The sequence below is a fragment of the Oenanthe melanoleuca genome, chromosome 6, assembly GCF_029582105.1.
Source record: "Oenanthe melanoleuca isolate GR-GAL-2019-014 chromosome 6, OMel1.0, whole genome shotgun sequence".
Taxonomy (NCBI): domain Eukaryota; kingdom Metazoa; phylum Chordata; class Aves; order Passeriformes; family Muscicapidae; genus Oenanthe; species Oenanthe melanoleuca.
In genome coordinates this window covers 18,572,963-18,597,999 of record NC_079340.1, presented here as the reverse complement: position 1 = coordinate 18,597,999, position 25,037 = coordinate 18,572,963, and the positions used below count along the sequence as shown (strand labels likewise).

The 25,037-nt window shown below is 43.2% G+C and overlaps 3 protein-coding genes across 3 annotated transcripts; all 3 read right to left on the bottom strand.

Moving 5' to 3' along the window:
- Positions 1-1,466: 1,466 nt before the first annotated feature.
- Positions 1,467-5,728, bottom strand: LOC130254792 (interferon-induced protein with tetratricopeptide repeats 5-like). Its single transcript, XM_056494788.1, has 2 exons — positions 5,602-5,728; positions 1,467-3,496 (listed from the first exon to the last, which is right to left on the bottom strand). Exons 1-2 carry the CDS (start codon positions 5,604-5,606, stop codon positions 2,062-2,064), a joined length of 1,440 nt encoding a protein of 479 aa, XP_056350763.1. The 5' UTR covers positions 5,607-5,728; the 3' UTR covers positions 1,467-2,061.
- A 4,711-nt stretch (positions 5,729-10,439) lies between these two features.
- Positions 10,440-14,668, bottom strand: LOC130254791 (interferon-induced protein with tetratricopeptide repeats 5-like). Its single transcript, XM_056494787.1, has 2 exons — positions 14,587-14,668; positions 10,440-12,474 (listed from the first exon to the last, which is right to left on the bottom strand). The coding sequence occupies exons 1-2, from the start codon at positions 14,589-14,591 to the stop codon at positions 11,040-11,042; spliced, it is 1,440 nt and encodes a 479-aa protein (XP_056350762.1). The 5' UTR covers positions 14,592-14,668; the 3' UTR covers positions 10,440-11,039.
- Positions 14,669-19,334: 4,666 nt separating this feature from the next.
- Positions 19,335-23,528, bottom strand: LOC130254788 (interferon-induced protein with tetratricopeptide repeats 5-like). Its single transcript, XM_056494782.1, has 2 exons — positions 23,507-23,528; positions 19,335-21,387 (listed from the first exon to the last, which is right to left on the bottom strand). The coding sequence occupies exons 1-2, from the start codon at positions 23,509-23,511 to the stop codon at positions 19,953-19,955; spliced, it is 1,440 nt and encodes a 479-aa protein (XP_056350757.1). The 5' UTR covers positions 23,512-23,528; the 3' UTR covers positions 19,335-19,952.
- Positions 23,529-25,037: the final 1,509 nt, after the last annotated feature.

Below are 25,037 nucleotides of genomic sequence, written 5' to 3'. Positions count from 1 at the left end.
TCCCGCTGCAGACTGATGGTCTTCCCTTCCCTGTGCCCAGCACTGCCCAGCAGGCAAGGGTGGGGCTTGGGGGAGTCTTGGCCTTGCCAGAACGGGGCCCAGCTGTCTCTCCCCCTAGACCCATTCTCTTCTCTCCCCCTAGACCCCATTCTCTTCTCTCCCCCTAGACCCAGTTCTCTTCTCTCCCCCTAGATCCCATTCTCTTCTCTCCCCCAGGCCCCATTCTCTCCCCCTAGACCCCATTCTTTTCTCTTCCCCAGGCCACGTTCTCTTCTCTCCCCCTAGACCCCATTCTCTTCTCTCCCCCAGGCCCCATTCTCTCCCCCTAGACCCCATTCTTTTCTCTCCCCCTAGACCCCATTCTCTTCTCTCCCCCAGGCCCCATTCTCTCCCCCTAGACCCCATTCTTTTCTCTCCCCCTAGACCCCATTCTCTTCTCTCCCCCAGGCCCCATTCTCTCCCCCTAGACCCCATTCTTTTCTCTCCCCCTAGACCCCATTCTCTTCTCTCCCCCAGGCCCCATTCTCTCCCCCTAGACACCATTCTCTTCTCTCCCCCAGGTCCCATTCTCTCCCCATAGACCCCATTCTTTTCTCTCCCCCTAGGCCCCATTCTTTTCTCTCCCCCAGGCCCCGTTCTCTTCTCTCCTCCCAGGCGTTTCTCCCCCAGGCCGTGTGGGTGGCGGCGCAGGCCCAGCTGCCTGGAGCTGCTCCGGGCCGGGGCAGGGCAGGGTTCTGCTGAGCCAAGGGCTCCCTGGCCATGCTGGGGGGCCATGGATTGTAGCCCAGGGCCTCCCCTCCCCTTTCTAAGGAAATGGCCCCTGGTGCCTTCCTGAGCCCTGTGTCAGAGCCACCCGCCCCTGCCCAGCCCGGCCCAGGTCGCGCAAAGGGCCTGGGCCGGTGTTACCTTCTGAGAGGCCAGAAGGGAAAGAGAATAATCCTGGGGTTTTTTGTCTTTACATGTGTGTTTCACAAAGACACATAAACTTTTTCACTAGTGTAACAATGTGTTAATATTAAAAATCAGACACGGATTGGTCTTTGTCAAGGGCAAACGAGACTGCCCAGGTCTAAGCAGGGAAAAGTTTCAGGAAATCTTTATAAACCACCGCAGCTGTTGAGGTCATTTCTTGTGTGCTTGCTATCCTTGGCTTGTTTCAGGAGCATGGCCAGAGCCATCTCTTTGGCATCTCAAAGACTGCCTCTCTAGATGTTTGCTGTTGTGGTTCCTCACAGGGTGTTTTGGGTAAACTGGACAGTTGCTGTTCTGGGCACAGTCTAAATCTTTGGCTCAATGCATCTGGAGCCAGCTTTGCTGAGAGCTCAGGGAAAATAAATGGGGCTGTCTCCTCAGCTTTTTATATCCCACCAAAAATCTATCCTTCTTACTTTCCTGAATGTCCATCTGTCTTTATTTAATCTACTAACATGAAGGCTGGTCATCAAGGAGATACTCAGGAGCAACAGTTTATGGACTCAACAGACTTTAATAGTTCACAACAATAATACATATTTTGTAAGCTTTCCAGAGGACTAGCTGAACAATGTTTGTTTTTCATAATTAAAAGAGCATACAAAGTAATAAACTGAACAAGCCTTCAACAAAAGTTTCTTCTACAAAAGATATTTTTTAAACACGTAAAAAAATTCAGAAATTTTATTGGAGTATAACCATGGCCTTCAAGTGTACAGGCATAATGTTACGATTCCCTTACCTTTTTCTCAGTAGAAGTTAATATCTGATTTCAGCATAGAAATTCTTTGTTCTACAGACCATCACTGAAATGCAACATTTATAACCATGTTAGCATTAAAGACTGTTAGATTACCTATAAATTCATAATATATATATGATACAGTTATCCAAGCATGCTTTCTCTTAGCAAATGAACAATCACTGTCTGCAGTTTCTATATTATGACCAGAAAGTGATGCCACCTGTGTTCCATCTGGTCATAATGCCTAACTTCAAATGAAAGGCAAATAACAAAAACAGTTTTGAGAGTCTTCAGAAACCTCCTTGGTTTGAATGAATTTTTGGTACATAGGATGTTTGTGAGCTTTAGCTTGAGATGGAAAGTTGTAGCTCAGCTAATGCATTCAGATATTCTTCGTTGTTGGGATCCAAAGCAATGGCTTTCTCATAGCATTCAATTGCTTCTTGTTTCTTACCATTTAGCTTATGAACGAGGCCAAATGTACCAAAATCTGTGGCTTGTCCTAAACCCTTCCTAATTTTCCGTTTCAACAATTTCTCCACAGCTTCACTGCACTGTTTTCTTTTATAGGAATCGTGTTCCATTTTCAGACCTTCTATGTAATACTTAATGGCTTTTGATTCTGACTTCATGTCAAACTGCTGAAAATTTGCATAATTGTAGTAGATTTCTTGTTTGATACCACAGGATACATCATTTCTCTGGAGCACTTTCTGAAATATCTCTTCTGCTTCTTCAAACCTCTTGCCTAGTGCATATATGTTTCCTAGGTCACAATAAGCAGAAAAAAATACTGGCCTTTTGTCTATCACTGTTTTTAAATGAAATATGGCAAGCTCAAGGAGATTGTCCACTTCCTCTTGAGGTGGGTATCTTGCCATTTTCAATTCAAGGATCTTGAATTTGTAGCAGAGTCCTAGTTGATGATGCACAACGACAGAATTTGGTGTCAGTGCCAGGGCTCTCTTCAAAATCTTCACAGCCTTGTCTATTTCTCCTTTCTTTCTGTAAAAACTAGCAGCATATCGCAGGAAAATAGGAAAGTCGGGGGTTTTCTGCATTCCTTCTTCAATGTATCTCTCGCCCTCTTTGGCTTGTTTTAATACCTGAAGTTGTAATGCCAGTAATGCCAGAAGGGTGGTGTCATTTGGGTTGAGTTCCACTGCCCGTTTCAGGGCCTCCAGGCAGGGCCGCGTCCCTGGATTGTTCCAATCAGCGAAATTGTCCAAGCGAAACATTGCTATTGCATAGCCAGCATTAAAATCTGGGTTATTGGGCTCACTCTTCAGAGCATTTTCAAAACAATCCTTTGCCCTCTCAAAGTAATTCCCTCCAAAACGTAATAATGCCCATCCTTGCTGTGCATAGACCTCTGGAAGCTGAATCTTCCCATGAGCAGTACTTGAAAGCTTTTTGCAGCTGTTTTCCACTTTGCTTGCATAAGTTTGAGCTTCTTCATATCTCTGCATGTGGTAATAGATCCAGGCATAGTTCCCCCAGGTAACAAGACTTCTCCTGGCAATTTCACCTGGATGATGTTCTTGAATAGCTTCTTCAGCTTTCTGGAGATTTCTCAGGCCCTCCTCATTTGAATTCTTTAGGTGACATACATAGGAGAGCATATTATAATCTGTAATTTTGCATTCTTTGACAAACTTCATGTGATCAAGTACTGTTTCCTCTAGGGTCTCAAGAACTACATCCTCCTTCTGCAAATTCCATGTAAAATGACATTCTAACTGCAGCAGGGAAGTCTTCAAGGAGTCCATGGAATTGGTGCTAGAAGAAACCAAAGAAAACATTGTTTATATCTGATTGGCTTTTTGCTATTCTTGTTTTTAAACAGGGCATGTACTTTAAAGGCAGGCAATACCTCACCTGGTTCCCTTAATCCACAATCAGATTTGAAACAAGCCAAAGCTGTAGGGTCTATAGTGCTGAATAGTGATTTTAGCAATTCTTGCCAGTGTGTGAGGGCACCTCTTACATAGGAACAGATGTTGCTGTGGATGTTAAAGTGGCGGGCTGCTCTTTGTAGTAAATCTTGCAAAACCTTGGGCCTAAGGAACATATTTCCTGAGCTGGAAACAATTGCTGAAGCCTTCCCAAAAGATGTCATTGCATAAGATTCCCTTAAACTCTATAGAGTATGATTTAATTTGTTTCCTAAACCTCTGTGTTTCGTTTTGTACTATAGATTTAATTTTAAATGTCCTGCATTTTTGAATCCTTGCATGTTAGATCATAGCACCATTTTTATGTAATGATTATACTGATTAAATGGTTAATGTATCCAGGAATTGGGTCCCAGATCTCCCCAGCCTCTCCATTTGCTGGCACTGGGATGTCCAGCCCACGAGCATGCAGCCCCATTCCAGTCGCTGGTACAAACCACACTCTCACTCACTAACCCTGTGACTCCTCAGCTGCTGGCTCTGGACATGCAGTGGCTGGTTAGGGAGCTTCTGTCTCTCCCCAGGTGCCTCAGCCTGTACACACACACACACACTCACACACCCTTATTAACCAGACCCTGGTGACATAGAACTGGTCCTTAATACTCTTTTATCCCTGTTGTGGTTTAAGCCCAGCTGGCAGCTAAGCATGATGCTGCTGCTCACCCATCTCCCCCTCTCCCCCAGCAGTGGAATGGAAAGGAGAATCACAAGTAAAAATTTTAAGTTAAGATCAGAATTCAGTAGTTTTTTCTAACTGAATCAAAATAAAATATAATAGTTGTTCTATTAAAAATGATGATAAAAGGAAAAAATAAAATTGAAAGGAAAACAAGTGGTGCACAGTCCAGTTGCTCACTATCTGCTGCCCGGTGCCAGGCTCTGTCCCTACATCCCAATCTGCCCCCTTCCAGGTAACTCCCCTAGTTTATATACTGGGTAAGATGTTCCCTGGTGTGGTATATGCCTTTGGCTGGGTAAGATCCCCCATCTCAGCTGTGCTCTCTACAGCTTTCTTCTGCACCTCCTCACTGGCAGAGCATGGGGCCCAAAGAAATCCTTGATTATGGTAAACACAACTACAAACAAAATGTGAGTGTGTTCTCACAAAGTTGGCATAATGAACCTTAAACACTGTATCAGCTACTGAGAGGAAATAAACTCTACAGCACATGAAATCAGGACAATCCCTCTCCACCTGCAACAGCTTTTTTTTTTTCCCAAATGGGGCCTGGGAGCCACCAGGCCAGGGTGTTATTTGGCTTTCCCCTGGTGCCGTTGCCTACCTGTGTCCCTGTGTGGGAGCACAGATGGGCCTTTGTCACACATTCAAGGGGACACTTTCAACACAGAGATGACATTTTAGTCCACGCTGTGCTTTCTCTCAATTAAAGAAGCAATGACACACAATTCTATTACTGAGGCTTCTCTCAATCCTCCTTTCTTACAAAGACTTCCTTGCTGTCCCTCCTGTAACACCTAGCAGGTCTAATAGCCTGTGGGAAACAGCATGTGCTGCTGCTCACCTGCAAAATCAAGCCTTGTGGGTAAAAAAAGGACTGAGCGGAAAATTGCAAGATTGTGTGGAGGTAAATCAAGGAGGAATGTGACAAAGACAGGTTGTAGAGACAAATTACACCTCTTTGGCTGGGCACCAGCTGTACCTGATGCAGCCTGGATTTCATCCTGACACAGCATGCACAAAATTTTTCTCACTTTCTGTTCCACTCACAGAGACTGAGCCTTATTGGAGAACCAATAACAAGACAACATTCAAGAGCATCCCTGTTTTATTATGATTCCTCTCTAAATGTTCTGTAAAATATTTTCTGTTGTTTGGATGCATGTTCCTCACGGCTTACATTTAAATTTATTTTCCATTAAATAGAGGAAAAAAAGCATCTTTCAGAGACTGGATTGCTTTCTTACCTCATGGTTTTTCTTTTCTGCTCACTTGTCTCCAGGAATGCTCAGTGTCAAAAGAGTGCTACCCACTGTTGTTATGCTTCTCCTTTTATTTGATCCCAGCCCTCATGTGATCTCTGAGGAAATTTCTGAGAAACAGAACTTAGCTTTTTTGTGGGTTTCCTAAAGCAGAATAGTCGTTCTGCAGCTCAAGAATCGAAACTGATAAGACACAAAGCTGCTCTTGTTCAGCCTGGCTCTGTGTCAAGTATTATTTGGTGCTGTGGAGAATGCAGCAGCAGCAGCTCCTAACACTCCCAGCGTTTTCTATGTTCTAAGGCAGAGACATCCATGATAAGGAGAATATTGCAGGCTGGTGTGGGCTGACCCGTTATCACACAGAGGCTAGGGAAGGGTCATTTGTCCCTCGTGCCTCTGCTGATGCATCTTTGCACAATTCTGGGCCATGCTGCAGGCTCCTGATTTATTGGTGGTGTGTCCCCCACATAACACATGCACACAAACAAACAAACCCTTATCTCCCCTCTCTGCACACCTTCATCATGTGCCTCCACACCACGATGTCTCTGCTGCTGTACCAGGCCTGTGTTTTTCTGCACTATGCCATTGTCCAAGAGAACTAAATATCCCACCCACAGGAAATGTTTGTTGCTGCTCTTTACATAAACAAACCCATGACTGTCCTTTCCCAAATCAAATTAGATCCAGCCAGTGAGTTTGAGAAAGTGCTGTCACAGTTGTGCAAGCAAAACAAAGCTGCAGGCAGGTAAGGACAAACTGAGCAGGTTTGTTCTAACTGATCAGACCTGGAAGCCTTGGTCCCGAGGCCGTGCAAAGCTGGTGCATGGCAAGAGCAATGCCTGCTACAGGCTACACACATGGCAACAGAGATGGGAATGGCCTGGGGACTGGAGTACCTGTGAACAAGTAATTCACTGATCCTTAGTTTGAAAAAACAAACAAACAAAAAACCAAACAAACAAACAAACAAAAAAAAAAAAGGCAGAGCGGACTTTGTAGAATTGACTTTGGAGGAAACAAAGAGAACCAGACACAGATTGTAACATACATAATTAGCACTACATATAGTAAATTCAGATGTAACCTGAAGCTGCAGGTCATGGAAGAAAAAGAAAGGTGTAAAAGGGATGTTAACACACATGTAAAAATGACTCAAACTGAATCCGGTGAGAGGAAGAAGAAACCAGAACCATCAGCATGACAGCAAAGATGTTAGTAGCTGGTAACTGTTCTTTCCCTTTTTTATTCTTCTTCTCTTCTTTTCCCTCCTTTTCCTCTTCCATCCTTTCCCTTCTTTTAAAAGAACCCAGCAAACCAGTCTTCCATATTAGAAGTTCTGGTTTCTACTAGAATGTGGAGAGCCTTAGTAACATACACACACAAACACACCCCCAGCCCTTGTGTCTCATTTAAGTGTCTGTTTGTGTGTTTGTGTGTTTGTGTGTGTGTGGAGGGATTGTTGGAGCTGATGGTTCAGAGCTCAAAGATCAAGGTTAGTACAGCTACTACTCAGAGTAGCATTCATGATTCTAGCAACCTGGTTTTGGATAGGTGATGAAAAGAGGCAGTGGATTGAGTAGGAAAAGCATCTACACAAATCCATGTATTTTACGGAACATAGACGTTGCAGATAGTTACAGGAAAAAAAGTTTTTGAAAGGTACTGGTATGTTAAAACCAGAAGTGGACACTCATGATTAACTATGCTATTATTATCTATGAGTTTCTTGTCTCTGCTTCTGTGTCAAGCATCTGTTTTCCTTGGTACACTGCTTGGTACAAATAGGAAAATGCAGGCATCTTCTTTCTGAAATGCAGAACTTTGCCCTAGTTTCCTTGCTTTTTACTAATTTAGTTGTATCTTTATACTATGGTTTCACATGGATGCCTATTAGAGGAAATGCAGAAATGTGCTGAATATAGGATAAGTAAGAGAACAGTTGTGCAATGCCTTTCTGCAGCCATCTCTGTAACTTGCTGGGCTCTGCAGAGGAAAATTCAGAAATCTTTCTAGAGCTCTGCTGCTTTCACTTCAGAGCAAGCTGTAGCTGGGCTGACTGCTCTCAGGGAGATCTGCACTGCATAGCAGCAAATGCAGAAGCTTCATTCAATTAGACTCGTAATGCTTTCTAGAGAAACAGAAATGTTTCTGTTCTTGATGGCCTCTTGCTTGAGCACTGCGTATTTAGTATCAGTTTTCTGGCTTATTATTTGGATAATACTATGGGCCTGGGCAGTTACATGAATATTTATTTTAAAGGACTGAATTTGTGCAAGCTCAGTCACACATCCCCTGACCAGAGACACGCTTCTGTGGGCAATTATAGCTGTGCAATGCAGTGCCTGGAAATCCGTTGCCTCTGAGCACGAAGAAGAAACAGGTTAGCAGGAAGCTGTGATGGTAACTGTGCATGCATTTGTATAAGGTTTGATACGTTAGGCAGTGCTGGAAGTGACATTTGGGTGATGTGTGTGTGTAAGAGCAGCAGTGATGGCTGTCAGCACTGCAGGTCCCTTGGGAAGGATTAGGAGGAAGGCAAATTCTAAATTTTAATGGATACAATGAAAACTTGTATTAGTAGAAACAATATGGAAAAATAATAAATAATAAAAATAATTTAAAAATAAAAATAATAAGAATCAGAATAAAACTTTAAGAACACTTTCTTCTCCCCCTCCACAGCTTCTTTTCTTTCACATCAACCATGTACAAAAACAATTCAGTCAGTTTACTATCTTTCAAATAGTCTTGGTCCAATTTTCTTGAGAGAAGGGACTTCTTTCTTCAGTCTATGGAGATTTTTACACAAGAAACAGTTTTCTTGTGGCCTCGATGTCACAGTGATCAGCTGCCTGGGAGAATGGAAATATAATGTCTATGTAAGAATCCCTTCTTCAGTTAACAGTTTTCCCACAACTATTATTGAGGGCCATAACAACTTATGGGGCACACTTTAAAGATTATAACAGTTTAACCAAAAGTTTTCTTCACCTTTGAAAACATGGGTCTTTCTTCTTCTTCCCTGCAGGCAGCAGGGAACTTCATGTCCTCTCTATTCAAGCTTATGGGATAACAGTCATTTCAACATTTGCTTAATCTTGCACCAACGTCTTTGATAATTTGTACAGTTAAATCATTCACCCACTCTCTAATATATCGTTATAGGGAAATAAGAGTCTCTTCTTCCATAGCATAAAAACGAGAAGTTTCAGTCTATGGTTCACTTCCTTCCCTCATCTGGGACCTGACTCATCCTATTGTCTGACCTTAGTGTTTTTATCATGTTTTTATGCATATCATCATCCTGGTCCTCTTCTTTCACACAGAAGAGAGAACATAGTATCTGCAAGTTTCATTCTGAGCAGTGAAAGACTTAATACTTTGCCTGGACAGCAAATGGTCCTGTGATCTCTTCCAGGTGGCAGCCCGGATCTATTTATGATAAAGAGACTTTCATGGCCGTGCTGGAGCTGGGCTAGGATGGTAAGGGCCCAGGCAGAAAGCAGTCATGGTAGTTCTGTTTCCATGGCTGTTTTTGGTCCTTTGCTACATTCAATTCCCGCTGCAGACTGATGGTCTTCCCTTCCCTGTGCCCAGCACTGCCCAGCAGGCAAGGGTGGGGCTTGGGGGAGTCTTGGCCTTGCCAGAACGGGGCCCAGCTGTCTCTCCCCCTAGACCCATTCTCTCCTCTCCCCCTAGACCCCATTCTCTTCTCTCCCCCTAGACCCCATTCTTTTCTCTCCCCCAGGCCACGTTCTCTTCTCTCCCCCTAGACCCCATTCTTTTCTCTCCCCCAGGCCACGTTCTCTCCCCCTAGACCCCATTCTTTTCTCTCCCCCTAGACCCCATTCTCTTCTCTTCTCTCCCCCAGGCCCCATTCTCTCCCCCAGACCCCATTCTCTTCTCTCCCCCAGGCCCCATTCTCTCCCCCTAGACCCCATTCTTTTCTCTCCCCCCTAGGCCCCATTCTTTTCTCTCCCCCAGGCCCCGTTCTCTTCTCTCCCCCAGGCGTTTCTCCCTCAGGCCGTGTGGGTGGCGGCGCAGGCCCAGCTGCCTGGAGCTGATCCGGGCCGGGGCAGGGCAGGGTTCTGCTGAGCCAAGAGCTCTTTGGCCATGCTGGGGGGCCATGGATTGTAGCCCAGGGCCTCCCCTCCCCTTTCTAAGGAAATGGCCCCTGGTGCCTTCCCGAGCCCTGTGTCAGAGCCACCCGCCCCTGCCCAGCCCGGCCCAGGTCGCGCAAAGGGCCTGGGCCGGTGTTACCTTCTGAGAGGCCAGAAGGGAAAGAGAATAATCCTGGGGTTTTTTGTCTTTACATGTGTGTTTCACAAAGACACAGAAACTTTTTCACTAGTGTAACAATGTGTTAATATTAAAAATCAGACACGGATTGGTCTTTGTCAAGATCAAAGGAGACTGCCCACGTCTAAGCAGGGAAAAGTTTCAGGAAATCTTTATAAACCACCGCAGCTGTTGAGGTCATTTCTTGTGTGCTTGCTATCCTTGGCTTGTTTCAGGAGCATGGCCAGAGCCATCTCTTTGGCATCTCAAAGACTGCCTCTCTAGATGTTTGCTGTTGTGGTTCCTCACAGGGTGTTTTGGGTAAACTGGACAGTTGCTGTTCTGGGCACAGTCTAAATCTTTGGCTCAATGCATCTGGAGCCAGCTTTGCTGAGAGCTCAGGGAAAATAAATGGGGCTGTCTCCTCAGCTTTTTATATCCCACCAAAAATCTATCCTTCTTACTTTCCTGAATGTCCATCTGTCTTTATTTAATCTACTAACATGAAGGCTGGTCATCAAGGAGATACTCAGGAGCAACAGTTTATGGACTCAACAGACTTTAATAGTTCACAACAATAATACATATTTTGTAAGCTTTCCAGAGGACTAGCTGAACAATGTTTGTTTTTCATAATTAAAAGAGCATACAAAGTAATAAACTGAACAAGCCTTCAACAAAAGTTTCTTCTACAAAAGATATTTTTTAAACACGTAAAAAAATTCAGAAATTTTATTGGAGTATAACCATGGCCTTCAAGTGTACAGGCATAATGTTACAATATGATTCCTTTACCTTTTTCTCAGTAGAAGTTAATATCTGATTTCAGCATAGAAATTCTTTGTTCTACAGACCATCACTGAAATGCAACATTTATACCCATGTTAGCATTAAAGACTGTTAGATTACCTATAAATTCATAATATATATATGATACAGTTATCCAAGCATGCTTTCTCTTAGCAAATGAACAATCACTGTCTGCAGTTTCTATATTATGACCAGAAAGTGATGCCACCTGTGTTCCATCTGGTCATAATGCCTAACTTCAAATGAAAGGCAAATAACAAAAACCGTTTTGAGAGTCTTCAGAAACCTCCTTGGTTTGAATGAATTTTTGGTATGTAGGATGATTGTGAGCTTTAGCTTGAGATGGAAAGTTGTAGCTCAGCTAATGCATTCAGATATTCTTCGTTGTTGGGATCCAAAGCAATGGCTTTCTCATAGCATTCAATTGCTTCTTGTTTCTTACCATTTAGCTTATGAACGAGGCCATATGTACCAAAATCTGTGGCTTGTCCTAAACCGTTCCTAATTTTCTGTTTCAACAATTTCTCCAGAGCTTCACTGCACTTTTTTCTTTTATAGGAATCATCTTCCATTTTCAGACCTTCTATGTAATACTTAATGGCTTTTGATTCTGACTTCATGTCAAACTGCTGAAAATTTGCATAATTGAAGTAGATTTCTTGTTTGACATCACAGAATACATCATTTCTCTGAAGTACTTCCTGAAATATCTCTTCTGCTTCTTCATACCTCTTGCCTAGTGCATATATGTTTCCTAGGTCACAATAAGCAGAAAAAAATACTGGCTTTTTGTCTATCACTGTTTTTAAATGAAAAATGGCAAGCTCAAGGAGATTGTCCACTTCCTCTTGAGGTGGGTATCTTGCCTTCTTCAAATCAAGAATCTTGAATTTGTAGCAGAGTCCTAGTTGATGATGCACAATGACAGAATTTGGTGTCAGTGCCAGGGCTCTCTTCAAAATCTTCATGGCCTTGTCTACTTCTCCTCTCTTTCTGTAAAAACTAGCAGCATATCGCAGGAAAACAGGAAAGTCGGGGGTTTTCTGCATTCCTTCTTCAATGTACCTCTCGCCTTCATGGCCTCGTTTAATTCGCTGAAGTTGTAATGCCAGCAATGCCAGAAGGGTGGTGTCATTTGGGTTGAGTTCCACTGCCCGTTTCAGGGCCTCCAGGCAGGGCCGCGTCCCTGTATTGTTCCAATCAGCGAAATTGTCCAAGCGAAACATTGCTATTGCATAGCCAGCATTAAAATCTGGGTTATTGGGCTCACTCTTCAGAGCATTTTCAAAACAATCCTTTGCCCTCTCAAAGTAATTCTTCCCAAAACGTAATAATGCCCATCCTTGCTCTGCATAGACCTCTGGAAGCTGAATCTTCCCATGAGCAGTACTTGAAAGCTTTTTGCAGCTGTTTTCCACTTTGCTTGCATAAGTTTGAGCTTCTTCATATCTCTGCATGTGGTAATAGATCCAGGCATAGTTCCCCCAGGTAACAAGACTTCTCCTGGCAATTTCACCTGGATGATGTTCTTGAATAGCTTCTTCAGCTTTCTGGAGATTTCTCAGGCCCTCCTCATTTGAATTCTTTAGGTGACATACATAGCAGAGAATATTATAATCTGTAATTTTGCATTCTTTGACAAACTTGATGTGATCAAGTATTGTTTCCTCTAGGGCCTCAAGACCTACATCCTCCTTCTCCAAATTCCATGTAAAATGACATTCTAACTGCAGCAGGGAAGTCTTCAAGGAATCCTTGGAAATGGTACTATAAGAAACCAAAGAAAAAGTTGTTTATATGCAATTAGCTTTTTGCTATTCTTATTTTTAAACAGGGCATGTACTTTAAAGGCAGGCAATACCTCACCTGGTTCCCTTAATCCACAATCAGATTTGAAACAAGCCAAAGCTGTAGGGTCTATAGTGCTGAATAGTGATTTTAGCAATTCTTGCCAGTGTGTGAGGGCACCTCTTACATAGGAACAGATGTTGCTGTGGATGTTAAAGTGGAGGGCTGCTCTTTGTAGTAAATCTTGCAAAACCTTGGGCCTCAGGAACATATTTCCTGTGCTGGGAACAATTGCTGAAGCCTTCCCAAAAGATGTCATCACATAAGATTCCCTTTAACTATATAGAATGTGATTTAGCCAATTTCCTGAACCATTTTAGATGTTATGGTTTGTATTATAGATCTAATTTTGTATGTCCTGCATTTTTGAATCCTTGCATGTTAGATCATAGCACCATTTTTATGTAATGATTATACTGATTAAATGGTTAATGTATCCAGGAATTGGGTCCCAGATCTCCCCAGCCTCTCCATTTGCTGGCACTGGGATGTCCAGCCCACGAGCATGCAGCCCCATTCCAGTCGCTGGTACAAACCACACTCTCACTCACTAACCCTGTGACTCCTCAGCTGCTGGCTCTGGACATGCAGTGGCTGGTTAGGGAGCTTCTGTCTCTCCCCAGGTGCCTCAGCCTGTACACACACACACACTCACACACCCTTATTAACCAGACCCTGGTGACATAGAACTGGTCCTTAATACTCTTTTATCCCTGTTGTGGTTTAAGCCCAGCTGGCAGCTAAGCATGATGCTGCTGCTCACCCATCTCCCCCTGTCCCCCAGCAGTGGAATGGGGAGGAGAATCACAAGAAATACTTTTAGGTTAAGATCAGAATTCAGTAGTTTTTTCTAACTGAATGAAAATAAAATATAATAAAAGTATATATTAATAATGATTATAAAAGGAAAAAATAAAACGGATAGGAAAACAAGTATTACACAATCCAGTTGTTCACAACCTGCTGCCTAATGCCAGATTCTGTCCCTACACCCCAATCTGCCCCCTTCCAGGTAATTCCCCTAGTTTATATACTGGGCAAGATGTTCCCTGGTGTGGTATATGCCTTTGGTCAGGTCCAGTCACCTGTCCCACCTGTGCTCTCTACAGCTTTTTTGTGCACCTTCTCAGTGGCAGAGCATGAAGCACAAAGAAATCTTTTACTAACATAAACACAACTACAAACAAAATGTGAGTGTGTTATCCACAAATTGGCATAAGGAACGTGAAACACTGTATCAGCTACTGAGAGGAAATAAACTCTACAGCACATGAAATCAGGACAATCCCTCTCCACCTTGCAACAGCTTTTTTTTCCCAAATGGGACCTGGGAGCCACCAGGCCAGGGTGTTATTTGGCTTTCCCCTGGTGCCGTTGCCTACCTGTGTCCCTGTGTGGGAGCACAGATGGGCCTTTGTCACACATTCAAGGGGACACTTTCAACGCAGAGATGACATTTTAGTCCACACTGTGCTTTCTCTCAATTAAAGAAGCAATGACACACAATTCTATTACTGAGGCTTCTCTCAATCCTCCTTTCTTACAAAGACTTCCTTGCTGTCCCTCCTGTAACACCTAGCAGGTCTAACAGCCTGTGGGAAACAGCATGTGCTGCTGCTCACCTGCAAAATCAAGCCTTGTGGGTAAAAAAAGGACTGAGCGGAAAACTGCAAAATTGTGTGGAGGTAAATCAAGGAGGAATGTGACAAAGGTTGGAGAGACAGATTACACCTCTTTAGCTGGGTACCAGCTGTACCTGATGCAGCCTGGATTTCATCCTGACACAGCATGCACAAAATTTTTCTCACTTTCTGTTCTGCTCACAGAGACTGAGCCTTATTGGAGATGCAATACCAAGACAACGTTCAAGAGCATCCTTGTTTTACTTTGATTCTCCTCAATAAATTCTATAAAAGGTTTTTTGTTGTTTGGATACACTTTCCTCGTTGCTTACATTTTTGTAGATAATAAGCATTATTTTCCATGGCATAGAGAAAAAAGCATCTTTCAGAGGCTGGATTGCTTTCTTACCTCATGGTTTTTCTTTTCTGCTCACTTGTCTCCAGGAATGCTCAGAACCAAAGGAGTGCTGCCCACTGTTGTTATGCCTCTCCTTTTATTTTGTACAGCCCTCATGTGATCTCTGAGGAAATCACCAGGAAAGAGAAAGTGAAACTTAGCTTTTTCCAGAGTTTCCCAAAGCAGAGTAGTCATTCTGCAGCTGAAGAATAGAAACTGTTATGATGCCAAGCTGCTCTTGTTTCAGGCTGGCTTTATGCCAGGTATGACTTTGTGCTGTGGAGAATGCAGCAGCAGCAGCTCCTAACGCTCCCAGCGTTTTCTATGTTCTAAGGCAGAGACATCCATGATAAGGAGAATATTGCAGGCTGGTGTGGGCTGACCCGTTATCACACAGAGGCTAGGGAAGGGTCATTTGTCCCTCGTGCCTCTGCTGATGCATCTTTGCACAATTCTGGGCCATGCTGCAGGCTCCTGATTTATTGGTGGTGTGTCCCCCACATAACACATGCACACAAACAAACAAACCCTTATCTCCCCTCTCTGCACACCTTCATCTTGTGCCTCCACACCACGATGTCTCTGCTGCTGTACCAGGCCTGTGTTTTTCTGCACTATGCCATTGTCCAAGAGTTCTAAATATCCCACCCACAGGAAATGTTTGTTGCTGCTCTTTACATAAACAAACCCATGACTGTCCTTTCCCAAATCAAATTAGATCCAGCCAGTGAGTTTGAGAAAGTGCTGTCACAGTTGTGCAAGCAAAACAAAGCTGCAGGCAGGTAAGGACAAACTGAGCAGGTTTGTTCTAACTGATCAGACCTGGAAGCCTTGGTCCCGAGGCCGTGCAAAGCTGGTGCATGGCAAGAGCAATGCCTGCTACAGGCTACACACATGGCAACAGAGATGGGAATGGCCTGGGGACTGGAGCACCTGTGAACAAGTAATTCACTGATCCTTAGTTTGAAAAAAAAACCAACCAAACAAACAAACAAACAAGCAAACAAAAAAAAAAAAGGCAGAGCGGACTTTGTAGAATTGACTTTGGAGGTAACGAAGAGAACCAGACACAGATTGTAACATACATAATTAGCACTACATATGGTAAATTCAGATGTAACCTGAAGCTGCAGGTCATGGAAGAAAAAGAAAGGTGTAAAAGGGATATTAACACACTTGTAAAAATGACTCAAACAGAATCCGGTGAGAGGAAGAAGAAACCAGAACCATCAGCATGACAGCAAAGATGTTAGTAGCTGGTAACTGTTCTTTCCCTTTTTTATTCTTCTCTTCTTTTCCCTCCTTTTCCTCTTCCATCCTTTCCCTTCTTTTAAAAGAACCCAGCAAACCAGTCTTCCATATTAGAAGTTCTGGTTTCTACTGGAATGTGGAGAGCCTTAGTAACATACACACACAAACACACCCCCAGCCCTTGTGTCTCATTTAAGTGTCTGTTTGTGTGTTTGTGTGTTTGTGTGTGTGTGGAGGGATTGTTGGAGCTGATGGTTCAGAGCTCAAAGATCAAGGTTAGTACAGCTACTACTCAGAGTAGCATTCATGATTCTAGCAACCTGGTTTTGGATAGGTGATGAAAAGAGGCAGTGGATTGAGTAGGAAAAGCATCTACACAAATCCATGTATTTTACGGAACATAGACGTTGCAGATAGTTACAGTAAAAAAAGTTTTTGAAAGGTACTGGTATGTCAAAACCAGAAGTGGACACTCATGATTAACTATGCTATTATTATCTATGAGTTTCTTGTCTCTGCTTCTGTGTCAAGCATCTGTTTTCCTTGGTACACTGCTTGGTACAAATACGAAAATGCAGGCATCTTCTTTCTGAAATGCAGAACTTTGCCCTAGTTTCCTTGCTTTTTACTAATTTAGTTGTATCTTTATACTATGGTTTCACATGGATGCCTTTTAGAGGAAATGCAGGAATGTGCTTAATATAGGATAAGTAAGAGAACAGTTGTGCAATGCCTTTCTGCAGCCATCTCTGTAACTTGCTGGGCTCTGCAGAGGAAAATTCAGAAATCTTTCTAGAGCTCTGCTGCTTTCACTTCAGAGCAAGCTGTAGCTGGGCTGACTGCTCTCAGGGAGATCTGCACTGCATAGCAGCAAATGCAGAAGCTTCATTCAATTAGACTCGTAATGTTTTCTAGAGAAACAGAAATGTTTCTGTTCTTGATGGCCTCTTGCTTGAGCACTGCGTATTTAGTATCAGTTTTCTGGCTTATTATTTGGATAATACTATGGGCCTGGGCAGAGTTACATGAATATTTATTTTAAAGGACTGAATTTGTGCAAGCTCAGTCACACATCCCCTGACCAGAGACACGCTTCTGTGGGCAATTATAGCTGTGCAATGCAGTGCCTGGAAATCAGTTGCCTCTGAGCACGAAGAGGAAACAGGTTAGCAGGAAGCTGTGATGGTAACCGTGCATGCATTTGTATAAGGTTTGATACGTTAGGCAGTGCTGGAAGTGACATTTGGGTGATGTGTGTGTGTAAGAGCAGCAGTGATGGCTGTCAGCACTGCAGGTCCCTTGGGAAGGATTAGGAGGAAGGCAAATTCTAAATTTTAATGGATACAATGAAAACTTGTATTAGTAGAAACAATATGGAAAAATAATAAATAATAAAAATAATTTAAAAATAAAAATAATAAGAATCAGAATAAAACTTTAAGAACACTTTCTTCTCCCCTTCCACAGCTTCTTTTCTTTCACATCAACCATGTACAAAAAAAATTCAGTCAGTTTACTATCTTTCAAATAGTCTTGGTCCAATTTTCTTGAGAGAAGGGACTTCTTTCTTCAGTCGATGGAGATTTTTACACAAGAAACAGTTTTCTTGTGGCCTCGATGTCACAGTGATCAGCTGCCTGGGAGAATGTCTATGTAAGAATCCCTTCTTCAGTTAACAGTTTTCCCACAACTATTATTGAGGGCCATAACAACTTATGGGGCACACTTTAAAGATTATAACAGTTTAAACAAGAGTTTTCTTCATCTTTGAAAACATGGGTCTTTCTTCTTCTTCCCTGCAGGCAGCAGGGAACTTCATGTCCTCTCTATTCAAGCTTATGGGATAACAGTCATTTCAACATTTGCTTAATCTTGCACCAACGTCTTTGATAATTTGTACAGTTAAATCATTCACCCACTCTCTAATATATCGTTATAGGGAAATAAGAGTCTCTTCTTCCATAGCATAAAAACGAGAAGTTTCAGTCTATGGTTCACTTCCTTCCCTCATCTGGGACCTGACTCATCCTATTGTCTGACCTTGGTGTTTTTATCATGTTTTTATGCATGTCATCATCCTGGTCCTCTTCTTTCACACAGAAGAGAGAACATAGTATCTGCAAGTTTCATTCTGAGCAGTGAAAGACTTAATACTTTGCCTGGACAGCAAATGGTCCTGTGATCTCTTCCAGGTGGCAGCCCGGATCTGTTTATGATAAAGAGACTTTCATGGCCGTGCTGGAGCTGGGCTAGGATGGTAAGGGCCCAGGCAGAAAGCAGTCATGGTAGTTCTGTTTCCATGGCTGTTTTTGGTCCTTTGCTACATTCAATTCCCGCTGCAGACTGATGGTCTTCCCTTCCCTGTGCCCAGCACTGCCCAGCAGGCAAGGGTGGGGCTTGGGGGAGTCTTGGCCTTGCCAGAACGGGGCCCAGCTGTCTCTCTCCCTAGACCCATTCTCTCCTCTCCCCCTAGACCCCATTCTTTTCTCTCCCCCAGGCCCCGTTCTCTTCTCTCCCCCTAGACCCATTCTCTTCTCTCCCCGAGGCCCCTTTCTCACCCCCTAGACCCCATTCTTTTCTCTCCTTCTCTCCCCCTAGACCCCATTCTCTTCTCTCCCCCAGGTCCCATTCTCTCCCCCTAGACCCCATTCTTTTCTCTCCCCCAGGCCCCATTCTTTTCTCTCCCCCAGGCCCCGTTCTCTTCTCTCCCCCAGGCGTTTCTCCCTCAGGCCGTGTGGGTGGCGGCGCAGGCCCAGCTGCCTGGAGCTGATCCGGGCCGGGGCAGGGCAGGGTTCTGCTGAGCCAAGGGCTCCCTGGCCATGCTGGGGGGGCCATGGATTGTAGCCCAGGGCCTCCCCTCCCCTTTCTAAGGAAATGGCCCCTGGTGCCTTCCCGAGCCCTGTGTCAGAGCCACCCACCCCTGCCCAGCCCGGCCCAGGTCGCGCAAAGGGCCTGGGCCGGTGTTACCTTCTGAGAGGCCAGAAGGGAAAGAGAATAATCCTGGGGTTTTTTGTCTTTACATGTGTGTTTCACAAAGACACAGAAACTTTTTCACTAGTGTAACAATGTGTTAATATTAAAAATCAGACTCGGATTGGTCTTTGTCAAGGGCAAACGAGACTGCCCAGGTCTAAGCAGGGAAAAGTTTCAGGAAATCTTTATAAACCACCGCAGCTGTTGAGGTCATTTCTTGTGTGCTTGCTATCCTTGGCTTGTTTCAGGAGCATGGCCAGAGCCATCTCTTTGGCATCTCAAAGACTGCCTCTCTAGATGTTTGCTGTTGTGGCTCCTCACAGGGTGTTTTGGGTAAACTGGACAGTTGCTGTTCTGGGCACAGTCTAAATCTTTGGCTCAATGCATCTGGAGCCAGCTTTGCTGAGAGCTCAGGGAAAATAAATGGGGCTGTCTCCTCAGCTTTTTATATCCCACCAAAAATCTATCCTTCTTACTTTCCTGAATGTCCATCTGTCTTTATCTAATCTACTAACATGAAGGCTGGTCATCAAGGAGATACTCAGGAGCAACAGTTTATGGACTCAACAGACTTTAATACTTCACAACAATAATACATATTTTGTAAGCTTTCCAGAGGACTAGCTGAACAATGTTTGTTTTTCATAATTAAAAGAGCATACAAAGTAATAAACTGAACAAGCCTTCAACAAAAGTTTCTTCTACAAAAGATATTTTTTAAACACGTAAAAAAATTCAGAAATTTTATTGGAGTATAACCATGGCCTTCAAGTGTACAGGCATAATGTTACAATATGATTCCCTTACCTTTTTCTCAGTAGAAGTTAATATCTGATTTCAGCATAGAAATTCTTTGTTCTACAGACCATCACTGAAATGCAACATTTATACCCATGTTAGCATTAAAGACTGTTAGATTACCTATAAATTCATAATATATATATGATACAGTTATCCAAGCATGCTTTCTCTTAGCAAATGAACAATCACTGTCTGCAGTTTCTATATTATGACCAGAAAGTGATGCCACCTGTGTTCCATCTGGTCATAATGCCTAATTTCAAATGAAAGGCAAAAACCAAAAAAAGTGTTGAGAGTCTTCAGAAACCTCCTTGGTTTGAATGAATTTTTGGTACATAGGATGTTTGTGAGCTTTAGCTTGAGATGGAAAGTTGTAGCTCAGCTAATGCATTCAGATATTCTTCGTTGTTGGGATCCAAAGCAGTGGCTTTCTCATAGCATTCAATTGCTTCTTGTTTCTTACCATTTAGCTTATGAACGAGGCCATATGTACCAAAATCTGTGGCTTGTCCTAAACCGTTCCTAATTTTCTGTTTCAACAATTTCTCCAGAGCTTCACTGCACTTTTTTCTTTTATAGGAATCATTTTCCATTTTCAGACCTTCTATGTAATACTTAATGGCTTTTGATTCTGACTTCATGTCAAACTGCTGAAAATTTGCATAATTGAAGTAGATTTCTTGTTTGACATCACAGAATACATCATTTCTCTGAAGTACTTCCTGAAATATCTCTTCTGCTTCTTCATACCTCTTGCCTAGTGCATATATGTTTCCTAGGTCACAATAAGCAGAAAAAAATACTGGCTTTTTGTCTATCACTGTTTTTAAATGAAAAATGGCAAGCTCAAGGAGATTGTCCACTTCCTCTTGAGGTGGGTATCTTGCCTTCTTCAAATCAAGAATCTTGAATTTGTAGCAGAGTCCTAGTTGATGATGCACAATGACAGAATTTGGTGTCAGTGACAGGGCTCTCTTCAAAATCTTCATGGCCTTGTCTACTTCTCCTCTCTTTCTGTAAAAACTAGCAGCATATCGCAGGAAAACAGGAAAGTCGGGGGTTTTCTGCATTCCTTCTTCAATGTACCTCTCGCCTTCATGGCCTCGTTTAATTCGCTGAAGTTGTAATGCCAGTAATGCCAGAAGGGTGGTGTCATTTGGGTTGAGTTCCACTGCCCGTTTCAGGGCCTCCAGGCAGAGCCACGTCCCTGTATTGTTCCAATCAGCGAAATTGTCCAAGCGAAACATTGCTATTGCATAGCCAGCATTAAAATCTGGGTTATTGGGCTCACTCTTCAGAGCATTTTCAAAACAATCCTTTGCCCTCTCAAAGTAATTCTTCCCAAAACGTAATAATGCCCATCCTTGCTCTGCATAGACCTCTGGAAGCTGAATCTTCCCATGAGCAGTACTTGAAAGCTTTTTGCAGCTGTTTTCCACTTTGCTTGCATAAGTTTGAGCTTCTTCATATCTCTGCATGTGGTAATAGATCCAGGCATAGTTCCCCCAGGTAACAAGACTTCTCCTGGCAATTTCACCTGGATGATGTTCTTGAATAGCTTCTTCAGCTTTCTGGAGATTTCTCAGGCCCTCCTCATTTGAATTCTTTAGGTGACATACATAGCAGAGAATATTATAATCTGTAATTTTGCATTCTTTGACAAACTTGATGTGATCAAGTATTGTTTCCTCTAGGGCCTCAAGACCTACATCCTCCTTCTCCAAATTCCATGTAAAATGACATTCTAACTGCAGCAGGGAAGTCTTCAAGGAATCCTTGGAAATGGTACTATAAGAAACCAAAGAAAAAGTTGTTTATATGCAATTAGCTTTTTGCTATTCTTATTTTTAAACAGGGCATGTACTTTAAAGGCAGGCAATACCTCACCTGGTTCCCTTAATCCACAATCAGATTTGAAACAAGCCAAAGCTGTAGGGTCTATAGTGCTGAATAGTGATTTTAGCAATTCTTGCCAGTGTGTGAGGGCACCTCTTACATAGGAACAGATGTTGCTGTGGATGTTAAAGTGGAGGGCTGCTCTTTGTAGTAAATCTTGCAAAACCTTGGGCCTCAGGAACATATTTCCTGTGCTGGGAACAATTGCTGAAGCCTTCCCAAAAGATGTCATCACATAAGATTCCCTTTAACTATATAGAATGTGATTTAGCCAATTTCCTGAACCATTTTAGATGTTATGGTTTGTATTATAGATCTAATTTTGTATGTCCTGCATTTTTGAATCCTTGCATGTTAGATCATAGCACCATTTTTATGTAATGATTGTACTGATTAAATGGTTAATGTATCCAGGAATTGGGTCCCAGATCTCCCCAGCCTCTCCATTTGCTGGCACTGGGATGTCCAGCCCACGAGCATGCAGCCCCATTCCAGTCGCTGGTACAAACCACACTCTCACTCACTAACCCTGTGACTCCTCAGCTGCTGGCTCTGGACATGCAGTGGCTGGTTAGGGAGCTTCTGTCTCTCCCCAGGTGCCTCAGCCTGTACACACACACACACTCACACACCCTTATTAACCAGACCCTGGTGACATAGAACTGGTCCTTAATACTCTTTTATCCCTGTTGTGGTTTAAGCCCAGCTGGCAGCTAAGCATGATGCTGCTGCTCACCCATCTCCCCCTGTCCCCCAGCAGTGGAATGGGGAGGAGAATCACAAGAAATACTTTTAGGTTAAGATCAGAATTCAGTAGTTTTTTCTAACTGAATCAAAATAAAATATAATAAAAGTATATATTAAAAATGATGATAAAAGGAAAAAATAAAATTGATAGGAAAACAAGTATTACACAATCCAGTTGCTAACTATCTGCTGCCCGGTGCCAGGCTCTGTCCCTACACCCCAATCTGCCCCCTTCCAGGTAATTCCCCTAGTTTATATACTGGGCAAGATGTTCCCTGGTGTGGTATATGCCTTTGGTCAGGTCCAGTCACCTGTCCCACCTGTGCTCTCTACTGCTTTTTTGTGCACCTTCTCAGTGGCAGAGCATGAAGCACAAAGAAATCTTTTACTAACATAAACACAACTACAAACAAAATGTGAGTGTGTTATCCACAAATTGGCATAAGGAACCTGAAACACTGTATCAGCTACTGAGAGGAAATAAACTCTACAGCACATGAAATCAGGACAATCCCTCTCCACCTTGCAACAGCTTTTTTTTTTTCCCAAATGGGACCTGGGAGCCACCAGGCCAGGGTGTTATTTGGCTTTCCCCTGGTGCCGTTGCCTACCTGTGTCCCTGTGTGGGAGCACAGATGGGCCTTTGTCACACATTCAAGGGGACACTTTCAACACAGAGATGACATTTTAGTCCACACTGTGCTTTCTCTCAATTAAAGAAGCAATGACACACAATTCTATTACTGAGGCTTCTCTCAATCCTCCTTTCTTAGAAAGACTTCCTTGCTGTCCCTCCTGTAACACCTAGCAGGTCTAACAGCCTGTGGGAAACAGCATGTGCTGCTGCTCACCTGCAAAATCAAGCCTTGTGGGTAAAAAAAGGACTGAGCGGAAAATTGCAAGATTGTGTGGAGGTAAATCAAGGAGGAATGTGACAAAGACAGGTTGGAGAGACAGATTACACCTCTTTGGCTGGGCACCAGCTGTACCTGATGCAGCCTGGATTTCATCCTGACACAGCAAGCACAAAATTTTTCTCACTTTCTGTTCTGCTCACAGAGACTGAGCCTTATTGGAGATGCAATACCATGACAACATTCAAGAGCATCCTTGTTTTACTTTGATTCTCCTCAATAAATTCTATAAAAGGTTTTTTGTTGTTTGGATACACTTTCCTTGTTGCTTACATTTTTGTAGATAATAAGCATTATTTTCCATGGCATAGAGAAAAAAGCATCTTTCAGAGGCTGGATTGCTTTCTTACCTCATGGTTTTTCTTTTCTGCTCACTTGTCTCCAGGAATGCTCAGTGTCAAAAGAGTGCTACCCACTGTTGTTATGCCTCTCCTTTTATTTTGTACAGCCCTCATGTGACCTCTGAGGAAATCACCAGGAAAGAGAAAGTGAAACTTAGCTTTTTCCGGAGTTTCCCAAAGCAGAGTAGTCATTCTGCAGCTGAAGAATAGAAACTGTTATGATGCCAAGCTGCTCTTGTTCAGCCTGGCTTTATGCCAGGTATGACTTTGTGCTGTGGAGAATGCAGCAGCAGCAGCTCCTAACGCTCCCAGCGTTTTCTATGTTCTAAGGCAGAGACATCCATGATAAGGAGAATATTGCAGGCTGGTGTGGGCTGACCTGGTTATCACACAGAGGCTAGGGAAGGGTCATTTGTCCCTCGTGCCTCTGCTGATGCATCTTTGCACAATTCTGGGCCATGCTGCAGGCTCCTGATTTATTGGTGGTGTGTCCCCCACATAACACATGCACACAAACAAACAAACCCTTATCTCCCCTCTCTGCACACCTTCATCTTGTGCCTCCACACCACGATGTCTCTGCTGCTGTACCAGGCCTGTGTTTTTCTGCACTATGCCATTGTCCAAGAGTTCTAAATATCCCACCCACAGGAAATGTTTGTTGCTGCTCTTTACATAAACAAGCCCATGACTGTCCTTTCCCAAATCAAATTAGATCCAGCCAGTGAGTTTGAGAAAGTGCTGTCACAGTTGTGCAAGCAAAACAAAGCTGCAGGCAGGTAAGGACAAACTGAGCAGGTTTGTTCTAACTGATCAGACCTGGAAGCCTTGGTCCCGAGGCCGTGCAAAGCTGGTGCATGGCAAGAGCAATGCCTGCTACAGGCTACACACATGGCAACAGAGATGGGAATGGCCTGGGGACTGGAGTACCTGTGAACAAGTAATTCACTGATCCTTAGTTTGAAAAAACAAACAAACAAAAAAAAAAAAAAAGGCAGAGCGGACTTTGTAGAATTGACTTTGGAGGTAACAAAGAGAACCAGACACAGATTGTAACATACATAATTAGAACTACATATAGTAAATTCAGATGTAACCTGAAGCTGCAGGTCATGGAAGAAAAAGAAAGGTGTAAAAGGGATGTTAACACACTTGTAAAAATGACTCAAACTGAATCTGCTGAGAGGAAGAAGAAACCAGAACCATCAGCATGACAGCAAAGATGTTAGTAGCTGGTAACTGTTCTTTCCCTTTTTTATTCTTCTCTTCTTTTCCCTCCTTTTCCTCTTCCATCCTTTCCCTTCTTTTAAAAGAACCCAGCAAACCAGTCTTCCATATTAGAAGTTCTGGTTTCTACTAGAATGTGGAGAGCCTTAGTAACATACACACACAAACACACCCCCAGCCCTTGTGTCTCATTTAAGTGTCTGTTTGTGTGTTTGTGTGTTTGTGTGTTTGTGTGTGTGTGGAGGGATTGTTGGAGCTGATGGTTCAGAGCTCAAAGATCAAGGTTAGTACAGCTACTACTCAGAGTAGCATT